At 26.1% G+C, this 26,211-nt stretch overlaps 9 protein-coding genes across 9 annotated transcripts; 3 read left to right on the top strand and 6 right to left on the bottom strand.

Moving 5' to 3' along the window:
* Positions 1-792: 792 nt before the first annotated feature.
* Positions 793-1,672, top strand: OCT59_021148 (uncharacterized protein; the record flags this gene model as incomplete). The annotated part of the gene is made up of 7 exons (XM_066149658.1): positions 793-826; positions 916-957; positions 1,020-1,052; positions 1,152-1,205; positions 1,302-1,346; positions 1,516-1,584; positions 1,662-1,672. 7 exons carry the CDS (start codon positions 793-795, stop codon positions 1,670-1,672), a joined length of 288 nt encoding a protein of 95 aa, XP_065990544.1.
* Positions 1,673-4,097: 2,425 nt separating this feature from the next.
* Positions 4,098-4,686, top strand: OCT59_021147 (uncharacterized protein; the record flags this gene model as incomplete). The annotated part of the gene is made up of 2 exons (XM_066149657.1): positions 4,098-4,589; positions 4,663-4,686. 2 exons carry the CDS (start codon positions 4,098-4,100, stop codon positions 4,684-4,686), a joined length of 516 nt encoding a protein of 171 aa, XP_065990543.1.
* Positions 4,687-5,308: 622 nt separating this feature from the next.
* On the top strand, positions 5,309-6,010 carry OCT59_021146 (uncharacterized protein; the record flags this gene model as incomplete). The annotated part of the gene is made up of 5 exons (XM_066149656.1): positions 5,309-5,474; positions 5,564-5,605; positions 5,687-5,731; positions 5,806-5,877; positions 5,961-6,010. 5 exons carry the CDS (start codon positions 5,309-5,311, stop codon positions 6,008-6,010), a joined length of 375 nt encoding a protein of 124 aa, XP_065990542.1.
* Positions 6,011-7,427: 1,417 nt separating this feature from the next.
* Positions 7,428-8,851, bottom strand: OCT59_021145 (uncharacterized protein; the record flags this gene model as incomplete). The annotated part of the gene is made up of 4 exons (XM_025328435.2): positions 7,428-7,609; positions 7,688-7,988; positions 8,069-8,230; positions 8,636-8,851. The coding sequence occupies 4 exons, from the start codon at positions 8,849-8,851 to the stop codon at positions 7,527-7,529; spliced, it is 762 nt and encodes a 253-aa protein (XP_025166669.1). The 3' UTR covers positions 7,428-7,526.
* A 1,437-nt stretch (positions 8,852-10,288) lies between these two features.
* On the bottom strand, positions 10,289-12,762 carry OCT59_021144 (uncharacterized protein). Its single transcript, XM_025332826.2, has 5 exons — positions 12,499-12,762; positions 12,356-12,419; positions 12,093-12,277; positions 11,781-12,006; positions 10,289-11,707 (listed from the first exon to the last, which is right to left on the bottom strand). Exons 1-5 carry the CDS (start codon positions 12,730-12,732, stop codon positions 10,482-10,484), a joined length of 1,935 nt encoding a protein of 644 aa, XP_025166670.2. The 5' UTR covers positions 12,733-12,762; the 3' UTR covers positions 10,289-10,481.
* A 686-nt stretch (positions 12,763-13,448) lies between these two features.
* Positions 13,449-15,245, bottom strand: OCT59_021143 (uncharacterized protein; the record flags this gene model as incomplete). The annotated part of the gene is made up of 5 exons (XM_025322262.2): positions 13,449-14,137; positions 14,214-14,535; positions 14,613-14,800; positions 14,891-14,954; positions 15,039-15,245. The coding sequence occupies 5 exons, from the start codon at positions 15,243-15,245 to the stop codon at positions 13,449-13,451; spliced, it is 1,470 nt and encodes a 489-aa protein (XP_025166671.1).
* A 1,496-nt stretch (positions 15,246-16,741) lies between these two features.
* On the bottom strand, positions 16,742-18,205 carry OCT59_021142 (uncharacterized protein). Its single transcript, XM_066149654.1, has 5 exons — positions 17,990-18,205; positions 17,834-17,897; positions 17,576-17,760; positions 17,183-17,504; positions 16,742-17,110 (listed from the first exon to the last, which is right to left on the bottom strand). Exons 1-5 carry the CDS (start codon positions 18,182-18,184, stop codon positions 16,980-16,982), a joined length of 897 nt encoding a protein of 298 aa, XP_065990541.1. The 5' UTR covers positions 18,185-18,205; the 3' UTR covers positions 16,742-16,979.
* Positions 18,206-20,100: 1,895 nt separating this feature from the next.
* Positions 20,101-22,419, bottom strand: OCT59_021141 (uncharacterized protein). Its single transcript, XM_025322263.2, has 5 exons — positions 22,150-22,419; positions 22,011-22,074; positions 21,734-21,918; positions 21,355-21,655; positions 20,101-21,281 (listed from the first exon to the last, which is right to left on the bottom strand). Exons 1-5 carry the CDS (start codon positions 22,342-22,344, stop codon positions 20,536-20,538), a joined length of 1,491 nt encoding a protein of 496 aa, XP_025166673.1. The 5' UTR covers positions 22,345-22,419; the 3' UTR covers positions 20,101-20,535.
* Positions 22,420-23,715: 1,296 nt separating this feature from the next.
* OCT59_021140 (uncharacterized protein) lies at positions 23,716-25,278 on the bottom strand (the record flags this gene model as incomplete). Its single annotated transcript, XM_025329589.2, has 4 exons — positions 23,716-24,053; positions 24,126-24,492; positions 24,582-24,766; positions 25,086-25,278. The coding sequence occupies 4 exons, from the start codon at positions 25,276-25,278 to the stop codon at positions 23,716-23,718; spliced, it is 1,083 nt and encodes a 360-aa protein (XP_025166674.2).
* Positions 25,279-26,211: the final 933 nt, after the last annotated feature.

The raw sequence follows: 26,211 nt of genomic DNA, 5'->3' as shown, positions 1-26,211 counted from the left end.
TTGTTGTTAATTGTTATGGTTTAACACAAAATCCATCAAATGGAAATTATATGCTTGTAATGAATAAAATGGATATAGATTTAAGAAAATATTTACGACAAAATCATAATCAACTTACATGGAAAGATAGAATTAATATTTCTTATAGAATAATTCTTGCACTTAGTTATATTCATGATGAGAAAGCAGTTCATAGAGATTTACATTCTGGAAATATATTATATTCAAAATTTAATGATCGGTGGTTTATTAGTGATCTTGGATTTTGTGGACCTGCTGATAAATCTTCAACAAGTATATATGGAAATCTTCCTTACATAGCACCCGAAGTTATTGTTGGAAGAGAATATACTTTTGCATCTGATATTTATAGTATCGCAATTCTTATGTGGGAAATTTCATCTGGACAACCACCATTTATAAATTATGAACATGAAAATGATATTGTAATGAATGTTATTAACGGTATAAGACCAAAAATTGTGCCAGGAACTCCATTAGAATATAAAAATTTAATGAAAGAATGTTGGGATGCTAATCCATTAAAAAGGCCTGACACTTATGCACTTGGGAAAAAAATGTTAAGAATTAATATAGATTATCAAAATATGCCAGATGAATTATTTAAATCAGAAATAGATAATTTAAAAGTGAATAAAGTAGAAGAAAATTATACGAGTAGCAGATTATTTACAAGTAAAATTCACAACTTTGGAAATCTACCTGAACCGAGAAATGCAACAGAAGGTATAAGTGTATTAATGAATGTATTTATTTTACAATACATTATTAATGTTATCTTTTATTATAATAGAAGAACAAGAAGGTACTATAACTGGCTAAATAATAATTTTTACCATTTTTTGGTTACTATAATAATTTAGTTTTTGAAATACTTAATTTTACTATTAATAGTGTTTCATAGTAAATTGTATGATTTTAACATTCCTAACAATAGTAAGTACATTATAGCGTTGAATTATTGCATAATAATGTTTAATAATTGATATTTATTTTAGTTAACGATTTTAATGGATCAAATAAGCAGTATAGTAAGAAATTATCAAGTATAATTAATAAATATTTTAAAGGTGATTTGTTTGAAATAATAGATTAAATATTGAAATCTATATCTATATTCTTAATTTTAGGTGATAGAGAAAAATTACCCAAAGAATTTATAAAGTTACAAATAAATTCAAATAGTAAGTAAATACTAAGTGAAATAAAAAATATACATTGAATCAGTTTCATTTATTAAATAACGTGACTTTTATTTTTAAAAATAATATGACGAAAAGAAATAATTCAACAACAAATGAAAAGGAAAGATATTGATATTGATGGTAAGCAAAAAAAAATAAAAATTATTTTGACAATATATTTAATATTTAATGTAGCTTTAATTTAAAAATTTAGATGATGAAAAAGAAATAATTCAACACAAAATGAAAAGACAAAATAATTTAATTTTTATATTATTTTTTAATTTTATTTATTTTTTTCTCCTTATAGATGAAGACGAAGTATATAATAATCCAAACTTTCATTCAAAAGAACAAGATGAATTGGAAATTCCTGATGGTAAGCTCTTAATTAATTAGTCGCTTTAAAAAGAAATCTTATTTATTTTACCAATTTGTTAATTTTTTTATCTTTAGATGGATTTTGAATAATCTTTTTTTTTTATATTTTAAATTATTATCATTTATTTATTTATTTATCTTTTTATCTTGGATTATTTAAACACTAAGACTAGATAGAGTAGTAAAATGTTTTACAAAATTCTTAGTTTGTAATTTAAATAATCTTAATAAATTTATTCAAATTATTAAATGACCTCATGAAAATATAACAAGATAATGTTATATTAAAAAATTTGTTCTTAATTTTTTACAATAACCTCTTGTATTATATAAGATAATATACTTATGAGTTCTCGATATAAAATTTCATTATCAAATATATAAAATAAATATAAAATTTTACAGAAAATTTTTTTTAGAAAATTTCTATTGGTTTCCTATATAAAAATTGAAACAGTTTCCATTAAATATTTTTCTAATAATCAATAATCAGAATAAAAATGTATATCCAAAAAAATTTAATATCAAACTTATTTTGAAAGAAAAATGATTAGAATATACAAGATTATTTTACAATCTTTTAGCATAAATAATTTAAAAGAAAACCAGTTTTCGGATGTTGTAATTTCTATTAAATAAACATCTAATATTATATGCTTTAACTTATAATAAATCAAGAACAAAAAGTCTGACTTTCAGAAAACTTACATAAATGAAAATGATGATAGTTATAATCAATCGTTTGAATATTAATTAATATCTATTTTACTGTTTGTTGTAAATCAGTTTATTTCAACTTTTTATTGCTAAATGTGCTAAATAGACTTTTTATAGCCTCTTTTTTTTTTAATAATTTGTTTATTATTTATGTCGTATATAAAATGCATATTTTATCTGATGGTTTATTTGTTTCGATGATAAGATTATTCGAAATTTCTTTTAATAAAATCTGTTATATGAACACAGATATTAACAAATTTACGAATGAATTGATAATAAATCTATACCAAATTTTTATATTTTAATAATAATATACTTAGTAATAACCTTTACATAGTAGATAGAATTTGCAAAGAACTAACTGGAAACTTTTTGTATAACCTTGAGTTTTCCAAAAATCAGATAAAATATTTAACCATTACATTTTTATTCAATTTGTCTCTCATTTAATATGGTAATCTGGAATATCGGCCAAAAACGCTACATTAGAACATAATTGTAATTGTAGAAATCGAAAAAAAATTAAATCTAATTTTACCGAGAAAAAAGCTTTTGAAACAAAAATTTTTTTTTGCGCAGCAGTTAGGAATTATTATGACAGCTGCATCTCACAAATATAATTGACGAGCGAAGCGATGAAGTATAGTAGAGTTTATATCCGTTATCCGTTAAAAAATAGATATCCGCTGAACGGATACAGAATTCTTGATATCCGAATATTATCCATTAAGGGTAACTCTGACCAATTTTATAATGCCGGCCAGAATTATGCTAAAATATTTCCCTTTAAAAGGAAATTTTTGATTTTTAGAAAAATAATTTTTGTGGGACAGCTATCACCAAAATGGAAATGATCATCTTACCAAGTGGAATAAAATAATTGGATATCCGGAAGACAAATTAGATGAATATCCGGATGGACGGATACAAATTCTAAAGTATAGGACTATTTGTTGTACGGTCATACATCCCCTTCCTTTTTCGATTTTACCCTTTCATTGTTCGACATTTTTTTGTAACCAATATTTTTTTTAATATTTAAACACAGCAACGGACTTTTAATGGTTTCTGATTTCCTGATAAAATCATAGATAATTTTCTCAATATATAATGTGGATTATACTGTAAAAGATAAAATGATAATTATGGGATAATTATGTAACATTTTTATTTTTGTTTACATCATTTTTTTTTATTTTTCATGTTAAGCAAGGAGTTCTTACGTCCGGATCCACGTAGTACATAATCTCTTAATCTCTGTAGAATTTTTCTAGAACTGCATCTAGAAAAGAATGAAGGATTCTATATAGAAAAGACAAGCATTGGTGTAAGGTTATACATTCAGTTTATTATACTTATTTGTTTAAATTCAACGACCGCTATAAAGGTTGATCAAAAAAAGTTGATATTATACATGTATTGTTCTCAAATAAACAATACCTATCTATGAAAAAAATTTCATATTGTTTACTGTATTATGAAAAAATAATGAGAAAATTTTTTTTCATTGTTTCGTTGGAATTACAACTGAATTTGTACTTACGCCAAATTATATTTGTACTACGTATTGTACATGATACATATGGGCATTCTTTGAAGAAATTCTTATCAAAAAATTCATTTTCCAAGATACATTTTAAGTTAGTTATTAACTTTTTGGGTTAGAAACTTTCGAAAAGAATTATTTGTAGAATTTATACAGATTTATTATTGAAAATAAATTTATAAATTGGACAACATTCTTAATTGCCTCAAAAAATAATCTAACTTTTTTTCAAAACAAATTAATATATGATAGAACAATTAACAAATTATAAACATAAAATTGACTTTTTATTATCGGATAATATGCAATTATGTCAACAAGCACAAACTACGGTTAAACAAAATAGAAAAGCATATAAAAAATGTAATGAATGCAATAAAAGAAGAAAACCATCTGCTGAGGATTATCAGATTTGTCGCATGTGTCACAAATCAAAAATAATTTTTAAATCAAGTGGAAACAAGGCTATTGATGATTTTATCAAATATACACAAATTAACTTTGTCTCCGAAAATGGAAAAATGGAGTTTGTTGCCTATGATCAATTCAAAAATATAGAATTTATTGCTGAAGGAGGGTTTAGTAAAATTTATAAAGCTACTTGGGTTGATGGTCCAATCATAAATTGGTGTAATGTTATACGTGATGATGCGAATATTTCTCGTAATAATAATTATACTGTTGTTCTCAAAAAACTTCACAATTCTAAAAACTTTACAACAAAGGAACTAAATGAGGTATAGTACATGTAATATTTTAAATCTTTAAATATAACGATGATGTTAAATTGATTTAATGGTTTTTATTTAGCTCATATCAGATTTATTCAGATAGAAAAACTTATAATAGTAACATTAGCCAATATTTTGGAATTACTCAAGATCCTATTACCAAAGATATTATGATTGTCATGGCATATTATAATTCAGGTGATTTGATACGTTACATAAGTAATGACTTTTATAATATTAATTGGGAAACAAAGTTGTTTAGATTACGTAACATAATATTTGGACTTGAAAATATCCATAATTCAGATATTATTCACCGAGATTTACATAGTGGAAATATCTTCATTGGTAAAAATATCTATGGAAATGAAAGTACATATGTAGGTGATCTGGGAATAAGTAAATCAGCAACTGAATCTACAGATAATAATGAGAATTATGGTATTATTCCTTATATGGCACCAGAGATTTTTCAAGGACAAAAATATACAAACGCTTCTGACATATATAGTTTTGGAATGATTATGTGGGAGTTTATGACAGGTAGAAGACCTTTTTGGGATCGAAATCATGATACAGAACTTATTATTGATATTTGGGATGGTTTACGACCACCAATTGTCACAAATGCACCTGAAGGATATATTGAATTAATGAAAGAATGCTGGCATTCTGATCCGGAGAAAAGACCAACAGCTACTGATTTATTTGGAAAAATTCAAAATATGCTACGGAATAAAAATCCAACTGAAATTATTGAATCATTAGATATTGGATCTGTAACAACAAATAATCCAGGTGCCATTTATAAGAGTAGACCTTTAAGTAGCATGATTAATTCTGCAATGTCTTTAAGGAGTTCAAGAAGTCTGTCTATAAATTTAGGAACTGGTAAACAATTTATGATATTAAGATTTACCTATAAATTATTTAATTTTGCTTATTTATGTTACTATTAATAATCATTATTTTCTTAAAAGGTAAAAGAAAAATTGAAGACCTAGTTACAGATAATAATGATGGTATTATGAATATTAAATTTTATCCAGTTGTTTTATTTTGTAATTAACTAAACAAACTTCTAATAAATTAAAACTTTATAGGTCAATGTATTAAAAAGGAAAAATTATGTGAAAATGAAATTAATGGTAAATAATTATTATTAATTAACGAATTCATTTATAATTTTAACTAAAATTTATACTTTTCTATGTTTTTTTAGAATATCTTACGAACGAAATTAAATTTGATATTAATATGAATTTTAATCAATCCCATAAACCTCATAATAAAGGTAAATAGTTTATTGGTGCTTTTAATAATATCTTAGTAATGCTTTTATACGTTATAACCATTTATTTTTTAAATTGAATATAGATTACGTCACTCTGGAATTTGAACTTGATATCGATTTTAATAATCCTTGAATTTATTTTTTACTGTATATCAGATATAAATTTATAGATTTTTTTCGTAAATTATTTTACTTTATTTTTATACTATAAAGGGTAGAAATAATTAATAGTTAAATATTAGTCATAGATAAATGTTATGGATACTGTATAATTTGTTATGTAACAAGAAGTTCAATTTGGTCAGGCGTTACTGTGCATTATCTATATATAGAGCGAGATATAATATTATAAGAAAAATTTCTAGTTATATCGTTATAAAATCACGTCTAATTTGCTGAAATTTTGGCTATATAGTTCGTATGTTAATAAATGAATAGCGTCTCTAATGATTCGTTCTAATGATTATCCATAAAAAATATTATTTTATTATAATTAGAAAAGACGTAATATCTTGTACCATTTCTTATTAGTGCACCAGAATATAAGTTTATTGTTTAATGTAAAGATAGATAATAATAAAATTCATATAAAGGAAATTAAAAATTTCACAATCATAAGACAAAAAAAAAAATTAAATCTTTTTTAATCGTCAATATAAAATTTTTTTGAATTATCATAATATTCATAATATACCTGATTTCTTTTTTTGTCAATATAGAATTATCATAATATTCCTGAAAGTGTTGTCATTATTATTAAAGTGATGCAAATTTAAGATCATATTATTACTGTATTACAAAGCCATAATACCACTTCTGATCAAAATTAATAAGCATCTGAATATAGAAACGAATAATACATATTATAAAATCATTATATAATTTTTCAATCAAAAACTTTTTTTATTGCAAATGTAAAAATCCATTTTTATAAAAAACGATTATATACAATTTACAAGTTATAACTTATAACATTCTCTTTCTTATTTCTAGTTAGTTATTGCTTGATCAAAATGAACTGAGGAAGTGTGTAATATTATAGTAAATTCCTTACGTAACCAACCAAAAATAATTGCACGAGGGTACTTATTAAGAGTCACAATACACAAAAGTCTAAAATAGTTTATTTTATATGGTGATCACTATCAACTTAATGTCCGTGTGCAGGATGATAAAAAAGTTATTTACTATACTATACAATCATCCGGATCATGTGCACAGGTCATGTTAGATCATATGATTTTGCGACGCAGCAATTTAATAATCTTGTCGTGACGTAAAAATTATAATATATTGTAATATAAATATTTTAATGAAATGTGCAAAATCTTATTCCAATAATACTTTTGTTTTCTTTTCCATTGCGAACGACATCAAAATCTGGTGTAAAAATTGTGATTGCGTCACAATATTTCTCTAATTTCCTAAAAAATACCAGACATCGTCAGGAATATGATCGTTTTTATTAATAAAACTGCAAAACAAACTCTTTTTGTACTATACATGATGAATCCTTAAAAATAAAACATTCACAAAAGAATATTTAATTTTTAATTCACTAAATGTTGACCAAAAAATATTTACTAATTTTATTTGCCAACCTCTATCATATTATGATATCAGATAAGTTAAAGTTATTTGTAGTTACATTAATTTTTCGTAATAATTGCTTCTAATCTAGAGACTACCTCTTGAATAGTTGGACGATCATATGGTTCATGTTTCCAGCAACCTATAAATTAACAATACCAGTGATGTCATTAATAATATTTTAAACCACACATAATTGAACTTTTTAATTATAATTTACCAGTATAAATCATTTCATAATTCTTAGGCGTATTTGGAATAGGTGTTTCTCTAAGACCTTGCGATATCAGTGTTCTTAAATTATACTGGTCTTCATATTCGAAAGGTGGCCGACCACTTAACATTTCCCATAAAAGTACACCAATACTATAAACATCGCTCTTTTTATTTAAAGTGTAATTACCTAAAGAAAATTTTTTTGGGTCAATATACGGAATTATACCATTTTGGCATGAAATATCTGATAATCCAAAACCAGTTAATTTGATCGTATTTTGACGGATTAACACGTTTTGGGAGTGCTATTATTTAATTATGAATAAAATAATTAATTTATAAATTATAATCGTAAAATAAATGTAATCAAATATGAGTGAATTACCAAATTAAGATGGATAATATTCTTATCATGTAAGTATGATACAGCGCAAGTTAATTGATGTGCCATTTTTAATTTATCGTTCCAAGTGAGATTGTCAAAATTGTTATTTAAGTATTCTCGAAGAGTACCACCGTCGGCATATTCCATCACCAGTATATATTTCTTTGTTGATTATCTTATTAAAGAAAATATAATATATATTTCTATAAATTATATTTAATGCTTCATATAAAATTAAGTAATATTAAATTATATACCTATTGTAATACCCAAAAATTTAACGATATACTTATGAAATTCTATGTCCCTCTGGATCTTAAGCTAAATAATAATAAAGAATTTTAATAAAATGTATTTATTGCAAAGACGAAAATATGTACTGCAATATGGTTCTAGACATATATATATATCTAGGTCAAAAGGCTGACGAACAAAAGACCGAAACCTATAATGGTCACACCACGTACACGCATAACAATAGATATATTTATTACGTAACATGGGCGTATCTGTCTTTTTAATTGTCGGTTTGACTGGCTCCACTATAAGGATATACTGTATAACTACCTCATAGACAATTTTATCAGCTGTAGCATCGTTGAAAGGTTTTAATGCTAAAGTACTATGAGAACTTTTCCAGTTCGCACGATAGACCTTTCCAAAGCCTCCTGTGCCAATTACTTTAAGATTAGAAAAGTTGTTGTATTCATAACATTTAATATGTTTTTTTGAAATATGTTCTTCAATTAAATTTATCCACTTGGGTATTTTGATATGAGACATTTTACTTACAGAAGTATTCTCACTGCGGAAGAAAAAAATTTCTTTTAAAAAAAAAAGAGTCATGAGTCATAAAACGTTAACAACCGAAGAAATTACCATTTTACTATTAAATAATTTGTATGGTTTTAATAAATTAATATTGTTATAATGTTAAATATGGAATAAAACAAGATATCTTTCAATTATTTCATATTTGGGAAATTGAATGATTCTCAATGTGGTAAAGTTTTTTCTTTTTTTAAGAAAAAAAGAAAGGTTTGTTTCCTGCATATGGATTATTAACAATAACACAGATAGAATATGGGAATAATAAAATTACACTCCGCCATGATTATTTTGCGTTAATAATTAGCCTCATGCAACTTACATATCACAATCGGCATTTTTACTATCAACATTTCCGAAGTTGGATCTTAATCATATAAGGGAAATCATTATTGGGCATTCATTTACGTCATTCATCATTTAAGAGCGAAAAATAAGCATAGAAAATTTTATCCATCTTCAGTAATTTCATAACATTAAAACTCGCAAAAATTTCGATCATACCCTAAAAAAGAAGGTTCGCCGGCGGTTGATCATCAATGTAAAATGTTCGGTAGCTTTATATTTTTAATTTCGTCTGGCTTTATGGTTTCGTGAATTTGATTGGTTTTATATTTTCCTGAATTTTGCTAGTTTTGGCAAAGAATTGGTAAAGATAAATAAGGTGTTTTCTGAACAAATTTCATATCTTCATATCTTCAATTTTTTTTATAGAGTATCAATTTGATGATAACTTTATTATTGTTTTGCAGGAGAAATGGGACAAAAAGAATTGTCAGCATACTAAATTGGGAATTTGGGAATAATAGTACGACACATTATTTGTAATCCTTATAATTGACAACAATTACTTCATCCTCTTATGTTGCAGAAATAATTATATTACTTACTGGTTTAATCGAATATGATCGATCATTAACCGAAAATCGGGTAGTTTTCACCGGCATTATGGCATTAAGAAATTATGGATGTGGCAAATAATGGGTGACAAATAGGTTTGCACAATTGTCTCCGGAATATTTAACTGTTAATAAAAATGAAAAGTAGAGACGACATAACGTGACAAATTTTTTTTTTTATAATGATCACGTGAACTACTCCGCTTTAAACGTTCCCCAAATATGTTATTCTCGATTAATTGATTATGCGATTGGAATATTGTAATAATTGTATGTAAACGGACTTGTAAGTTGTAACTCACGAAAATTGACGGTTGATTCTACCTTAATCGATCAAGTTAATTGATTGCACATGTATGTATTTATATCATTGTAAGCTATAATGAACTTAAATCAAAGAACGGACAACTGAGTTTGATACTGTAACTCTTTCAAGAATGATTAGCAATCAATGACAAATCTTAAAAAACGTTTTAGACTTTATATTATCCAATTAAGTTTGTTTTGAACATTATTTTTTTTTTGTTTATTGGGTTTGTTAGCTTTGATAAATTATTTGATAGTTATAAATGTATTTACTAAATTTAAAAATAAAATGTTTACTATAATAAAAATCTTATAAATTATAATAATATAATCTAAAAATTTATACTTTTAGAAACGATCAATTTTAACTAATTATAGTTTTACTTGAGGTATTTCCAGAAATCAGATGGTGATTTATTATTATTATTACGGGAACTTGATGTATCATTATTAATACTTCCAATAAGGTCCTCAATATCACTATCATAAGGTAATGAATTAATCCTACTAGAACCTGAAATAGACTGCTGATTATTTACATTAGAATTATACGAATTATTATTTTCATAATTTGAATTAGAATCATGTAACTGAAAATCTCTTTCGAAACTTGATATACATTGCTGGATATCTGTATCAGAACTATATGAATAAAAATCTTTTGCGAAACTTGAAATGGGTTTCTGGACATTCGAATTAGAGTTATAAGGTCGAAAATCTTTAGTAGTAGTCCTTACAAAACTAGGTTGCTGGATATCTACGTCAGAGTTATATGAATAAGAATCTTTTGTAAAACTTGAAATGGGTTTCTGGACATTCGAATTAGAGTTATAAGGTCGAAAATCTTTAGTAGTAGTCCTTACAAAACTAGGTTGCTGGATATCTACGTCAGAGTTATATGAATAAGAATCTTTTGTAAAACTTGAAATGGGTTTCTGGACATTCGAATTAGAGTTATAAGGTCGAAAATCTTTAGTAGTAGTCCTTACAAAACTAGGTTGCTGGATATCTGCGTCAGAGTTATATGAATAAGAATCTTCTGCGACTTTGTCTAAACTTGAAAAACACTGTTGGGTACTTATTTTAGAATTACACGTATAAAAATCTTTTGCAAAGCTTGAAAGTGAATTTGAATTAGAATCACAAGATCGAAAATCTTTAGTGGTTCTTTCAGAACCAAGTTGCTTGAAACTTGAATTAGAATCGTGTAACTGAAAATCTTCGGTTCTCCCTAAACTTGAAATATCTATGTCAGAATTACACGAATAAAAATCTTTTGCAAAACTTGAAATAGGTTTTTGGATATTTGATTTAGAATCATAAGATCGAAAATCCTTAGTAGTTTTTTCAAAACTAGATTGCTGGATATTTGAATTTTGTAAATGAAAATCTTTTTCAGTTCTCTCTAAACTTGATATATATTTCTGGATATCTTCGTCAGAATTACACGAATATAAATCTTCTACAAAACTTGAATTAGAATTCTGGACTTCTCTATTAAAATCATATAGCTGATAATCATTACTAGTCTCAAAATTTCTTTCCATAATGGCTTCTAATCTAGCAACTATATCGTAGATAGTTGGGGGGTCTTCTTTCCAACAATCTAATTAAATTAGCAAAAAATGTCAAAATTATTATATAATCAATCATAATCAAGCACTTTGTACCATATTTACCAGTATAAATTGTTACATAATCCTTAGGTGTATTGGGGATAGGTCGTCTATAACTATTCTCACCATTAAAAGGTGGCCGTCCACTTGATATCTCCCATAGAAGTAGGCCAACATTATAAATATCGCCTTTAATTAAAGAGTATTCATCCGAATAAAATCTTTCTGGATTAACTCCAAAATCAGCCAATTTGATTGTATTTTGATGGACTAACACGTTATCAGAATGCTATTATATAATGATAAATAAAAATAATTTAATTACAAATTTTAATTATATATATAGTATATATTATTTATTATAAAATTAATTACCAAATCACCATGAATAATATTCTCGTCATGTAAACATGATACAGCGTATGCTAATTGATATGCTATAACGGATTTATCATTCCAAGTGAGACTGCTAAAATTTTCTTTTAAATATCTTCGAAGAGTACCACTGTCAGCATATTCCATCACCAACATATACTTCCTTGAACTATCATATCGATAATCTTATTAAAAAGAAATATGATCGTTCATTTCAATTTCATAAATGATAATAAAGCAAATAATAACAAAATTTTTTTTACCTATTGTGACACCATAAAACTTTATAATATTATCATAAAAATGTTTTTCACGTTGTAATTTAAGCTAAATGATAAAAAAAATATTTTTTCAATTAGAAAAATCTTTATTATAAAAAACGGAAATATGTTTATAACGTAATTACCCAATAAATAATTTTTTCAGCAGTATCTTCATTAATAGTTTTTAAGGCTAATGGATTACGAGAACTTTTCCAGTTTGCACGATAAACTTTCCTGGAATTTCTGAAGCCAATTTCTTTAACACTGGAAAAGCTATTATATTCATAATATTTAATAATTTTATTTGATATGCCTTCTTTAATCCAATTAGTCCAATCAACCCGAGTAACAACGTTGAATTTTGTTTTATTAGACATAATTATGAACGAAAAAAAAATTCTTAATATGAAAAAAAAAATTCGAAAAAAGATTGTTTATAAACTTTATTTACAATCGGGGGAATTGTTATTCCGATTATCTTGTAGCAGGACACAATTTCATTATATAACATTGAGATAACTCCCGAAGTTACACAATTTTGTCATTGGCATATGTTTTACTAGTTTATCTTTTCCTTTTTTTTTTTTTTTTTTTTTATTTATCGCCAAAATCGGAATCGGCTTAACGGACTAAATCTCCAGCGGATCTAACCATAGATAGATCGATCCTCCTCTCTTTCGGGAATAAAAAAGAAGAGATTATATACAAATTTTTTAACTCCGAATTTTATATTTATACAATGAAAAAATGGAAATTATAGTTCGGGCGGAAAACAAATTAAATTAATCATGGTTAAATTTTGTGAAATGTGAATCATATCATCACATGACGTTTTTTAAACGAAAATATCCACGTGACCGCAAAATTTACCAATCACATACGCTTCGCTCCGAAAATAAGATCACAAAATCTTACAAACAGCTAATTAACCGATTTTATAAAAATTTTTTAAAAATTTATCAAATCTCTTTAATATTTGTAACAAAAATAACAAAAATTATATAAAACGTTTACAAACTAATATTTTTTGTATTATAATTTAAAAAGGTAATTAAAGCTGATGAAATAATAAAATATTAAATAATAAAAAAAACTAAACAAGATTTCGACCCATCATGCTATATTTATTTGTAAGTTTATAGGATCTGCAATTATCACTTTGTAATCTATAGAAATTATTTATAGCTTTTTGGTTTCCTTGTTTAGCAGATTCGTTAAACCAATACATTGCTGCACAAGTATCTCTTTCTTCCTTTTCACTTAAAATTCCAAGAGTGTACTGAGCTAAGCTATTTCCTTTATTTCCTGCTTCCTCATAGTACTTATAAGCTTTTTTATTATCAGCCAAAGTTGCAATTCCTAAATAATAAAAATCTCCAAGTACAAGAAGAGAGTTGGCTTCACTTTGATTATTTGATAGCCAGTCAAAAATTTCTCCTGAAGTTTTATGATGTTCTTTAATGTAATTAAGAATTCTCTGCTTTTTATTTCGATCGTATATGTCATCAGAAAGAGCAGCTATTCCATCGACTATATCTTTTTCGGATTTTTGCTTATAAAAGTTAGTCTGAGGTGCTTTACTCGGTGACTTTAAAGGTTCTACTTTGATTGTATTATTCATATTATTATTAAAACCTCGAGGCAAATTGTTATGTGATAAACTATTAATAGGAGGTGTCCAAGCAGACCTCTCAGTTATATTATATTTCGTCATAATTGCTTCTAATCTAGCAACCACATTTTGGATAATTGGACGATCATCTGGTTCATGATTCCAACAATCTATAAATTAACAATATCATCAATGTTATTGATAATAATATTTTAAACCATAATTAAGCTTTCAAATTATATTTACCGGTATAAAGTTTTTCATAGTCCTTAGGTGTATTAGAAATAGGTGTTTCTCTAAGACCTTGCGAAATCCTAATCGGTAATCCAAGCTGATTAGACTTATCTCTAAAAGGTGGCCGACAGCTTGATATTTCCCATAGAAGTACGCCAATACTATAAACATCGCTCTTTTGGTTCAGAGAGTATGAATCAGTTACGAACCTTTTCGGGTCAGTATAAGGAATTACACCACCTTGTTGTGATGCACTTGGGTCATTAATAATTTTTGATAGTCCAAAATCAGCCAATTTGATTGTATTTTGATGGACTAACACGTTGCAGGAGTGCTATTAATTAATAATAAATAAATAACTGAACTAAAATTATAAATACATAATAAATGTAATATAAACAAATGAATTACCAAATCACAATGAATAATATCCTCTTCATGTAGGCATAATACACCACTAGCTAATTGATATGCCATTTTGAATTTATCATTCCAAGTGAGATTGTTAATATTTTTTTCTAAATAATTTCGAAGTGTACCACTGTCCGCGTATTCCATTACCAACATATAGCATTTCTTTGAACCAGAATTTTGATTATCTTTTTAAAAGAAAATAAAATATTTAATTTATAATTTTCATAAATTATATTAAAATTTCATATAAAATCAAATATTAGAATTATTTATACTTATTGTAACACCATGGAATTTTATAATATAATCATTAAAATGTACTTCACGATGAATTTTAAGCTATAAAATAATAAAGAAGAATTTTTTTATTGGAAAATGAATTTATTATAAAGACGAAATATACTTTATGTTATAATATATCACCTCGTAAACAATTTTTTTAGCATTGGGGTCGTTGATAGATTTTATTGCTAAAATATTACGAGGATTTTTCCAGCTTGCACGATAAACCTTTCCGAAGCCTCCGAAACCAATTTCTTTAAGATTAAAAAAGTCTTTATATTCATAATGTTTAATATAATTTTTTGAAGTAGCATCATCAATCCAATTTGCCCAGTCTTGTTTAGACATTTTTATCTACAGAAGTAAAGTGGTTTAAATTTCTTTTAAAAAGCAAGTTTATAAAACAATATCAATCGGAAAAATTATTCCCCAAAAGTGAAAGTTGATCATTGGGTTACAAAACCGTATATGGAATGGTTTTATTTATTTTATTTTTTCCATACATATACATTATAATAAAATAAGGTAATACAATAAATAATAACAATTTGATAGCGACTTCATTATTAGGTTTCCATTTAAAGACATTAATAAGCGGAATATAAAATTTCATCCTAACCCGATATTGACATTTTTACACATCTCCAAAGCTGATTGTCAATTTTTTTGACGATCGATTATAATGAGAAATTGTTGCTTTGTTTTATTCATTTTTTTTTGACGTAATAGAATTTGTTATTATAATCTGATACGTAATTTTTTTCAAAATTAAATACGTATCGGTATTATATGAAATTTAATAGTAGATTTTAAAAATTTTTTGTTATGCGCATATGGAAAGCTGCACAAATATAAAGTATTGTTTGTATTTCTAAGTTGTACTATTGTTTCATTGTTGTAATTTAAATGTTATGATCGATACAAATTAATTACAATCACGAGACCAATTTGTCACGCAATGAACATCGGCAAAATTTTATAATTTGTGATGATTTAAGGTGGATATCAGTTTTTATATTTTTTAAAAAAATTATATCCTTTTAACGAAATGATTATTAACATTTCATTACTTTTCTTTTTTTAGGTGGTCAGTACATCAAATCTATAGAGATTGATTTCAGTAAAGGTAGAAAAGAGTTGGTAATGAACTCTTTCTTTTATCAGAACGTTTTGTAGGCAGATTCCTTTGTAAATGAACGATATTATAATACGATTAGTAGAGTATCAATAAGGAATGTTGGGATCCGATTAGACACATAATAGATTTGTTTAGGAATTTAGTATAGATTTAGCATAGATTTCAAATGTATTTTATTGATATAATAAAACTGAACTACATTTAACAATATAGTAATTTAACGTTATCTAACAATAAATAATATAATGTTATTTAATATTTAATACAATAAATAATCTAATTTGTTTTACTGTAAGATAATAATCATTAGTGATGATACAGTTGTTAATTTAATCATATTGTTAATAATCGACGAGTGCGATTATTATCGATATATATCACATTTTAAAAATAATGGGATATATATCGATAAAGTGATATATATCGCTATATATCACCTGTAAAAAATTTCCCGATGTAATACATCTATAAAAAATTTATGAAAATCGAATCACTAATTATTAATAATTTAATAATACAAAATGATTAACCAGCTACTGCAACTTCGCAACCTTGACAATTTTAATATTGATATAATTTTCTAATTAATTACTGTAAAATTATGAAGCACATACATTAGATTCGTCTCATAAAGACGTATCCAATGGTAGTTGTTTCATTTTTCTAATATTGATATATAGTGAATTAGCTTCATTTAACTGTTTTTAAAAACTCATGAATATCTGTTGACCTATGATTGTCAGAGATATAAAATTACCATCATTAGATGCATCTCAATGAGGTGAATCTAGTAAACCATATTTTATTTTTTCTATGATTATTAGATAAAAGTTATCTCACAATAAATATTTTTTCTTAAAAATGCTTATTTGGTTATATAACTGTTATATACTGTAACAATGTAACAGTTATATAACACGCTATATATGTTATATAAAACAGTGTTATATAAAACTGCCCATTAGAGGTATCCAAGCAGACCTCGCAGTTATATTATATTTCGTCATAATTGCTTCTAGTCTAGTAACTACATTTTGGATAGTTGGACGATCATCTGATTCATGTTTCCAACAATCTATAAATCAACAATATCATCAATGTTATTGATAATATTTTGATCATAATTAAGCTTTCAAATTATATTTACCGGTATAAAGTTTTTCATAGTCCTTAGGTGTATTAGAAATAGGTGTTTCTCTAAGACCTTGCGAAATCTTAATCGGTAATACAAATTGATTAGACTTATCTTTAAAAGGTGGCCGACAGCTTGATATTTCCCATAGAAGTACGCCAATACTATAAACATCGCTTTTTTGGTTCAGAGAGTATGAATAAGTTACGAACCTTTTCGGGTCAGTATAAGGAATTACACCACCTTGTTCTGATGCACTTGGGCCATCAATCATTTTTGATAATCCAAAATCAGCCAATTTGATCATATTTTGATGGATTAACACATTGTTGGAGTGCTATAATTATATAAAATAACTGAATTAAAATTATAAATACATAATAAATGTAATATAAAATAATGAATTACCAAATCACAATGAATAATATTCTCATCATGTAAACATGATACAGCACAAGCTAATTGATATGCCATTTTGAATTTATCATTCCATGTGAGATTGTAAATATTTTTTTCTAAATAACTTCGAAGAGTACCATTATTTGCATATTCCATTACCAACATATAACCAGACTTTTCAGAATTTTGATTATCTTGTTAAAAAGAAATAAATGTTAATTATAAATTACATTAAAATTTCATATAACTAATATCAAAATTATATGCCTATTGTGATGCCCAAAAACCTAATGATATTCTCATGAAAATCGACGTCGCGCTGGATTGTCAGCTAAATAATAAAGATTTTTTTTTATTAGACATGCATATATTATAAACTGAAGACGAAATATATGTTAAACATATATGTTATAATGTAGACACCTCGTAAACAATGTTTTTAGCTGTATAGTCGTTGAGAGATTTTAATGCTAAAGTATTACGAGGATTTTTCCAGTTTGCTCGATAAACCTTTCCGAAGCCTCCAGAGCCAATTACTTCAAAGTTAAAAAAGTCTTTATAGTTATAATATTTAATATGTTTGTTTGAAAGAGATATTTCAATCCAATTTTTAGACATTTTTATATATGGAAGTGCTTTTGCTACGAAAGAAATGTCTTAAAATCAAGTTTATAAATAATTGATAATCGGAGGAATTATTGTTTAACTATTCCCAAAGCAACTGGAGTACAAAAAACGTGTTTTCTATGTATGGAACGTATGGTTTTTATTATTTCCATATACAGAATAGGGAATGAATGACGCTATTAATCGGACAATCGGATTATATTCTAACAAAGCTGGATAGCGCCTTCAGATCATTAGGCTTCCATTTACGTCCTTTGTCATTAAAGTGCCATTAATGAGCGGAAAAGAAATGTAGTTAAATTTTATCTTGGTGTAGATGTTTTGATGATCGTAAACAGGTCATAAAAAAATTGTCACACTATATTTTAGAGAGTACGACAGATTACCGAATAGGAAAAGGGAATTGTCTGTTTTTACTCTACGATAAAATATTCCAAAAAAAACATAGTTCTACGTATGAAATGTATGGTTTTTATTATTTCCATACATAAATAATATGGTAATATACTGAATAAACAACTTTCATATTTGGAGCATTATTAGGCTTCCATCTATGACCTTTACTAAGCATTAATAAGCGGAATAGAGATGTAAGTAAATTTTAGCTTAACCCAATATAATTGTATATTATCTCCATTTTGACGTAATAGGCGTAAGATGATATGGGTTATTATAATCTGATATATAAAATTTTTTTTTTCATAATGTAACATCAAATTAAATATGTATTGTATAGTAAAGATTTTAGATAAATTTCAATAAACTCATAACTTGCATGAATTCATTGAAAAAATAGCTCAAATTTTTTTAACACTCATATTGAACAACTTTTTTTGGTACTTTTTTTTTATTTATTTATTTTTTTTAACTATGGTTACAAAGATATAAAACATTTATTTGCATCAGTTAATAAACTTTACTTTGAAAAAGGTCTAGCTGAAATTTTGACTAAAAATCTAAGCGACTTGGATAATTTTATGTTTTGAGGCTATAATTCCGCGATTATGATATATTTACGGAAATAACATCATCACTAAATTTTTATATTGCACAAATACTTAAATTTCTCAAAATTTATGCAATATAGTTATATGTAATTTTTTGTACAAATTTTTTACAATATATCACATAGAAAATTACTCAATATACATATTATATATATTAAATATGCAAATAATGTGCATTTTCAGGCAGGGTGTGCAAATCAGTTTTTTCATGCACGAAATTTTGCATATTCTCTACACATAAAAAATTTCCTGGTGATGGAATAATAACACGAAATGAATTTTTTATAAAGATGGATCGAGTGTAAATTATTTTATTCCTTTTTCACACAAGAATAGATAATCTTTGATCACACGTTTTAATGCACTATAGTAAAATGGATATTTTAATCTCGCTTGCTACTTCACCACGTTCGTATTTCGATAAAGCAGAAATACGCTCTAGGTGAACATATGGAGAATTCTGAATGACAATATGCAGACGAAAAGAATATAAAGTATTGTTGATATTCCAAGTTTTGCTAAGTATACTTTGTTTCGTTGTTTATTCAGAATATAACTGTTAAGCAAAATATGGACCAAAATAAAAGTAAAGTGAAGAGAAAAAATAGTAAACGTAGATTTTTAGTAAAAATTTGGATAAAATTGTGCTACAGGCGGATAATATTTTTTTCCGTATCAACTAAAAAAATTGCAATACTGTATTTGTGACGTCTATTTGCGTTTTAAAAAATTAGTTATTGCTAGTATATCATAAATACTTTTTATAATTAAAAATCTTTACCCTACAAAAAAAATTTTGGAATAAACTTCGAAGAAACTCTGACACGTGATCATTTTTCTGAAAAACTTTTTATAGGGTTACCGATAGAAACAGATATATAAACAGATGCTCTGTCCTTTTTAATAAAGTTTAAACTTTTTCTTTATTTTTAAATAATGGCAGCAGTAATTGTATACGTTGCATAAGCTTCATTATTTCATTATGATATGCATTATCGCATGTTTAACATGTATTTGACGTAATTCTTTCAATTTTTCGCCTTTTATATAGTTTCATTCATGATACACCATAGTATTACCAGTGTTCAAAAATGGTCAACCATTTTTTGATATAGTTATAGTCATGTGATTTATTAGATTGTTTTTAATGCATCGGTAATTTCTTTAAGGAAGTAAAAATGAATTTATAAAACCATCCTAAAGCATTAAAATAAATAATTTAATAAATGAATTAATTTATTAAGGATGTGAAGGAAATTTTAATATAATGGAATAATAATTATTGAAAAAGCGAAGCTACTGCAGGCTGCTCCTCAGATCATAAATTTAAAGTATTTACACAAATGGTAATTTAAAGTCCTGTAAACTGAAACCTTTTCGTTCCTCTTCATTCCCTAGGTTCATTTTACCCATAACACTATGTAAATTTGCGGGGTTAAAGGTTTTGTTTTTAGATGATTTTAATCTATAGTAATGATTTATAGCATCTTGGTTTCCTTGTTTAGCACATTTGTCAAACCAATACATTGCTTGAAACGTATCTTTTTCATCATTTTCACATAAAATTCCAAGAGTATACTGAGCTATACTACTTTCTTCAAGAGCTGCTTGTACATAGTAATCAAAGGCTTTTCGCTTATCAACCATAGTTGCAATTCCTAGATAATGAAAATCTCCAAGTACAATATTAGGGTTGATTCCATTTTGATTGTTTAATAGCCAGTCAAAAATTTCTTTTGATGTCGTATGATGATCTTTAATGTAATCAAGAATTCTCTGTTTTTTATTTTCGTCATATATATTATCAGCAAGAGCAGCTATTCCATCAACTATCTCTTTCTTAGATTTTTGCTTATAAAAGCTAGCCTGAGGTGCTTTACTCGGTGACTTTAAAGGTTCTACTTTGATTTTATTATAAATATTATTATTAAAACCTTGAGATAAATTATTACGTGATAAATTATTAATAGGAGGTGCCCAAACATGCTTTGTAGTTATATTACGTTTCACCATAATTTCTTCTAATCTAGAAACTACATTTTGGATAGTTGGACGATCATCTGGCTCAGGTTTCCAACAATCTATAAATTAACAATATCATCAATGTTATTAATGATATTTTAAATCATAATTAAACTTTTAAATTATATTTACCAGTATAAATTTGTTCATAATCCTTAGGTGTACTAGGCATAGGTGTTTCTCTAAGACCTTGCAAAATCTGATTCTGTAATCTATATTGATTAGATACGTCTTTGAAAGGTGATCGACAACTTGATATTTCCCATAGGAGTACACCAATACTATAAACATCACTCTTTTTGTCCAGAGAGTGTAAATCGGCGAAGAACTTTGTTGGATCAATATAAGGAATTACATCATATTTTTTTGATAGTTTGGGGACATCGACCTTCAATTTGATATTATTTTGATGGACTAACACGTTGCTGGAGCGCTATTATATAATAATAAATAAATAAGATTACAAATGAATAATAAATATAATACATATAATATAATATAAATAAATTACCAAATCACGATGAGTAATATTCATATCATGTAGGCATGATACGGCACAAGCTAATTGGTTTGCCATTTTGAATTTCTTATCCCAATTGAGATTTGCAATATTTTTTTCTAAATAATTTTGAAGAGTACCACTGTCGGCATATTCCATCACCAACATATAGTATTTCTTTGAACCATAATCATTAACTTATTAGAAAAAAATAAATGATTTAGATTTTTTATAAATTGTATTAAAATTTTTCACATAAAATAAATAATATTAAAAATATTTATTATACCTTCTGTAATACCATAAAATTTTATAATATTATCATGAAAATGTACCTCGCACTGGATTTTAAGCTAAATAATAAAAGAATTTTTAAATTAAAAAAAGTATTCATCTAAAGACGAAATATATATTATAATGTAATCCACCTCTTCAACGATGTTTTTGTTTGTGGAGTCTCTGAAAGATTTTAGTGCTAAAATATTACGAGAATTTTTCCAGTTTGCTCGATAAACCTTTCCGAAGCCTCCAGAGCCAATTACTTCAGAGTTAAAAAAGTCTTTATAGTTATAATATTTAATATATTTTTTTGAAATAGCTTCTTCAATCCAATTTTTAGACATTTTTATATATGGAAGTGCTTTTGCTACGAAGGAAATGTTCAAGTTTATAAATAATTAACAATCGGAGAAATTATTCCCAAGAATCTGTCGATCATTGGAGTATGGTTTTCTATGTATGGAATGTATGGTTTTTATTATTTCCATATACAGAATATAATCAAATAAGGGAATAAATGACACCAATAATCGGACAAATGGATCAGCTGGATAGCGCCTTTAGATTATTAAGGCCATTAATAAGCGGAAAAGAAATGTAGTTAAATTAGTTAAATTTTATCTTAGCCCAATATGATATTTATCTCCGTCATAACATATTTATAATCATCTCCAAAGTTGATTGTCATAAAATTTTATTTTTTTATTTTTTTTTATTTTTTTTACCTACTAATAAAGTCAAAATCATGTGATTGTCGATCAATGAAATTTTTTATGATGCTTAACTCCAAACATGTGATCAAAATCAAGTTGGTTTAAATTGCAATAATTTTTTTTATAATGCTTCTCTATCATGTCAAATGAATCACAAGCTATATCAGTAAATAAATTATGTTATAGAAATTATAGCACCAGAAATAATTATAATTATGCCGTTTTTATTTAATAATGTTATGATACTGCATCGTATAATTTTATTTTTTAAATAAATTAAATTATTAAAAATTTTTTTTTTTAAGGAAAATTATTTATTAATAAATTTATTTTTTTTTAATAACGAACAAGTAAAAGTGTCACAATATCAAATAAATGCGGCTACTGTAATTCGTAGTAAACGGCTAAACAAGGACCCCGGTAAGTCTAAGGTAATAATTTTACTATTAGCTCTAAGAATCTCTTTCAGGGCCGGAATTATAATAATACCAGCCAGAATCTAAGAAAGGAAATAATTTCCTGACTAGAGTTATCAAAATTATCCATAAAAGGAGAAAACTACTTGATTATTTTGGCCATTCTACGTGTTATGGACGTTATGGGTATTTTTTGAAAGAGTAGGTAGGGGTAGACAACCAATTAAATCACTTTACCTACATGAGTCTTTTCCGGTATCCTGGTTAAACACACCAAATACTATACTTGAAATCAAGTGTTAATAATTTATAATTGAGTATTACAAAGTATTGATATAGTAGTGCTTAGTTCTCATGAAAAATATTAACGTTTCATTGGGATTTACCGTTCACATCGTTCGCAGCAATCGCAAAAATAGTAGATCCGGCAAGTTTGGACTTAAATCTAAAATTTTATTAAAAAACAATTATAACTAATGATTTGGTTACAAATTTAAAAGTGAATTTACTAAGATTTAAAATGACTATTTAATATTTTATATGTAATAACCAAATTAAGATGTCTCATGTGGTTTATTACTAACTTTTATAAATTATTATTAATATTTCTAATCGTCTGTTCGATTTCTTCATAATTATAATTACTTGTAACAAGTTGTTGGCTACTTGTACTAGAATTACATGAATAAGCAAAGTTTGAAATAGGTTGATGTCTACTTGTACTAGAATTACGTGAATATGCAAAGTTTGAAATAGGCCGCTGGCTGCTTCTATTAGAATTACATGAAATAGGCTGCTGGACATCTGTATCAAAATTATATGCCCGAGAATTATTTGTATTATTATTTTTTTTAATAATTGCATCTAATCTAGTAACCACCTCATTGATATTTGGACGATCATTAACTTCATGTTTCCAACAATCTATAAAATTATGATAGCAGCATTATCATATTGTACAGTATATCATAATCAAACTTTTTAAATTATATTTACCAGTATAAATCTTGATATAATCCTCAGGTGTATTAGGGATAGGTGTTTCTCTAAGACCTTTCGGAACATTCACAACTAAAAACCACTTTTCTTTACCCATATAAGGTTGCCGACCACTTGATATCTCCCATAAAAGTACGCCAATACTATAAACATCGCTCTTTTCATTTAAGGAGTATTTTTCGAGCGTAAATTTCTTTGGATCAACGTACCGAACTGCGCCAGTTGCCGATTTTGATCTAACTAATATATCCATCTGTTTTGATAATCCAAAATCAGCCAATTTGATGGTGAAATGACTGAAATCTTGTTCGCTTCTCGAGGTTCGACTGTTTCGATGGGTATGGACCAATACGTTTTCGGAGTGCTATTATTTAACAATAAATAAAATAAATAAAATAATTAATTTATAAATTATAATCTCAAAATAAATGTAATTAAATACGAATGAATTACCAAATCACGATGAATAACACCCTCATTATGTAAACACGATACAGCGTTAGCTAATTGATAAGCTATTCTAAATTTATCATTCCAAATGAGATTACTAAAGTTTTCTCTTAGATAATTCCGAAGAGTACCACTGTCGGCATATTCCATTACCAACATATATTTCTTTAAACTATCATTTGGATTTTCTTAATTAAAAGAAAATAAAACGAAAATAATTGTACACTTTACATTTCGTAAAATATATTAAAATTCATATAATATAATGTTAGAATTATTATACCTATCGTAATGCCATAAAATTTAATAATATTGTGATAACAATGCACTTCACGCTGGATTTTAAGCTAAGTAGTTCAAATAGATTTTAATTACAAATGTATCATTATAATGATGGAAGTAATGTATATATTAGTATAATGTAATAACCTCATAAATAAGTTTTTCGGCGATTTTTACATTGCTGAAGTCTTTGGGTCTAAGAGATTTTAATGCTAAAGTATATACCAGGATTTTTCCAGTCTGCACGATAGACCTTTCCGAAGCTTCCGGAACCAATTTCTTCAAACTTTAAAAAGTCTTTATAATCATAATATTTAACGTGATTATTTTTAATAGCCTTTTCAATCCAATCAATAAACATTTTATTATCAGTACTGCACCCATTGGGAACAGGGGCTGATTTAATTATACCAGACATAGTTATTAACAGATAATTCTTACTGATGAAAAATTTTAAATGAAAGGATTTATTTATAAGCAATATTTACAATCGGAGAAATTATTATTCCAACTATTCCGACATGATCATTTCATTTCATTATAAACAATTAAATGTTATAATAAAGACAAGAAAAAGTATGTAATAATAGTATATTTGAGTAATTAATTTGTGCCAAATTGGGAATTCGTTATAGTGATAATGATTATTACCATAAATCTTTTAACCATGAAATCGGAGTTGATGAAATGGATCTTTTTCACCTTGTTTTTGTTCCTTTTTTTTTGTTGAATTCCTTATCAATTTTTGTAAATGGCGTTATTATGACTCTGAAAAGTATTAAGCCATAAATACCATTTAGCCAAAATAATTATAGCGTATTTTCTTATTATCTGTAAAATGATTTCGTATTGTTACACGAATTTCTTTGTGAATCATGCATACTAGTCTAAAAATATTATATGAAAGGAAAGTACTTGATACTGCACTGTACATATTTTATACTGTATATATAAATAAATCATTTTGCTATTTTATTATTAGTTTGTTTATATTACTAAAAAGAAATTAGATTTTTTTTTATTATAAATTTATAACTCTTAATTGTTTTTATACTTTGTATTTCATGATTCATAAACAAAATCACATCGCTCTTGATTTAATGAAAACAATTTCTAATAAAAATGTATTTATTATAAAGACGAAATTATAAATTATGTAACCACCTCATAAACTGTTTTTTTCGACCGTATATTGTTGAGAGCCTCCGGAACAATTACTAAAAGTTTTTTATACTGATAATATTTAAAAGCTCTTTTTTTTTTTAAATACCATCTTCAATCACTCAGAATTATGAACGTATATGGTTTTCTATTTACGGTAGGTATGGTTTTTATTATTTCCATATTTATA

This window comes from Rhizophagus irregularis, chromosome 3 (genome assembly GCF_026210795.1).
Source record: "Rhizophagus irregularis chromosome 3, complete sequence".
NCBI classification, from domain to species: domain Eukaryota; kingdom Fungi; phylum Glomeromycota; class Glomeromycetes; order Glomerales; family Glomeraceae; genus Rhizophagus; species Rhizophagus irregularis.
This window is presented reverse-complemented; position numbering and strand designations above follow the sequence as displayed.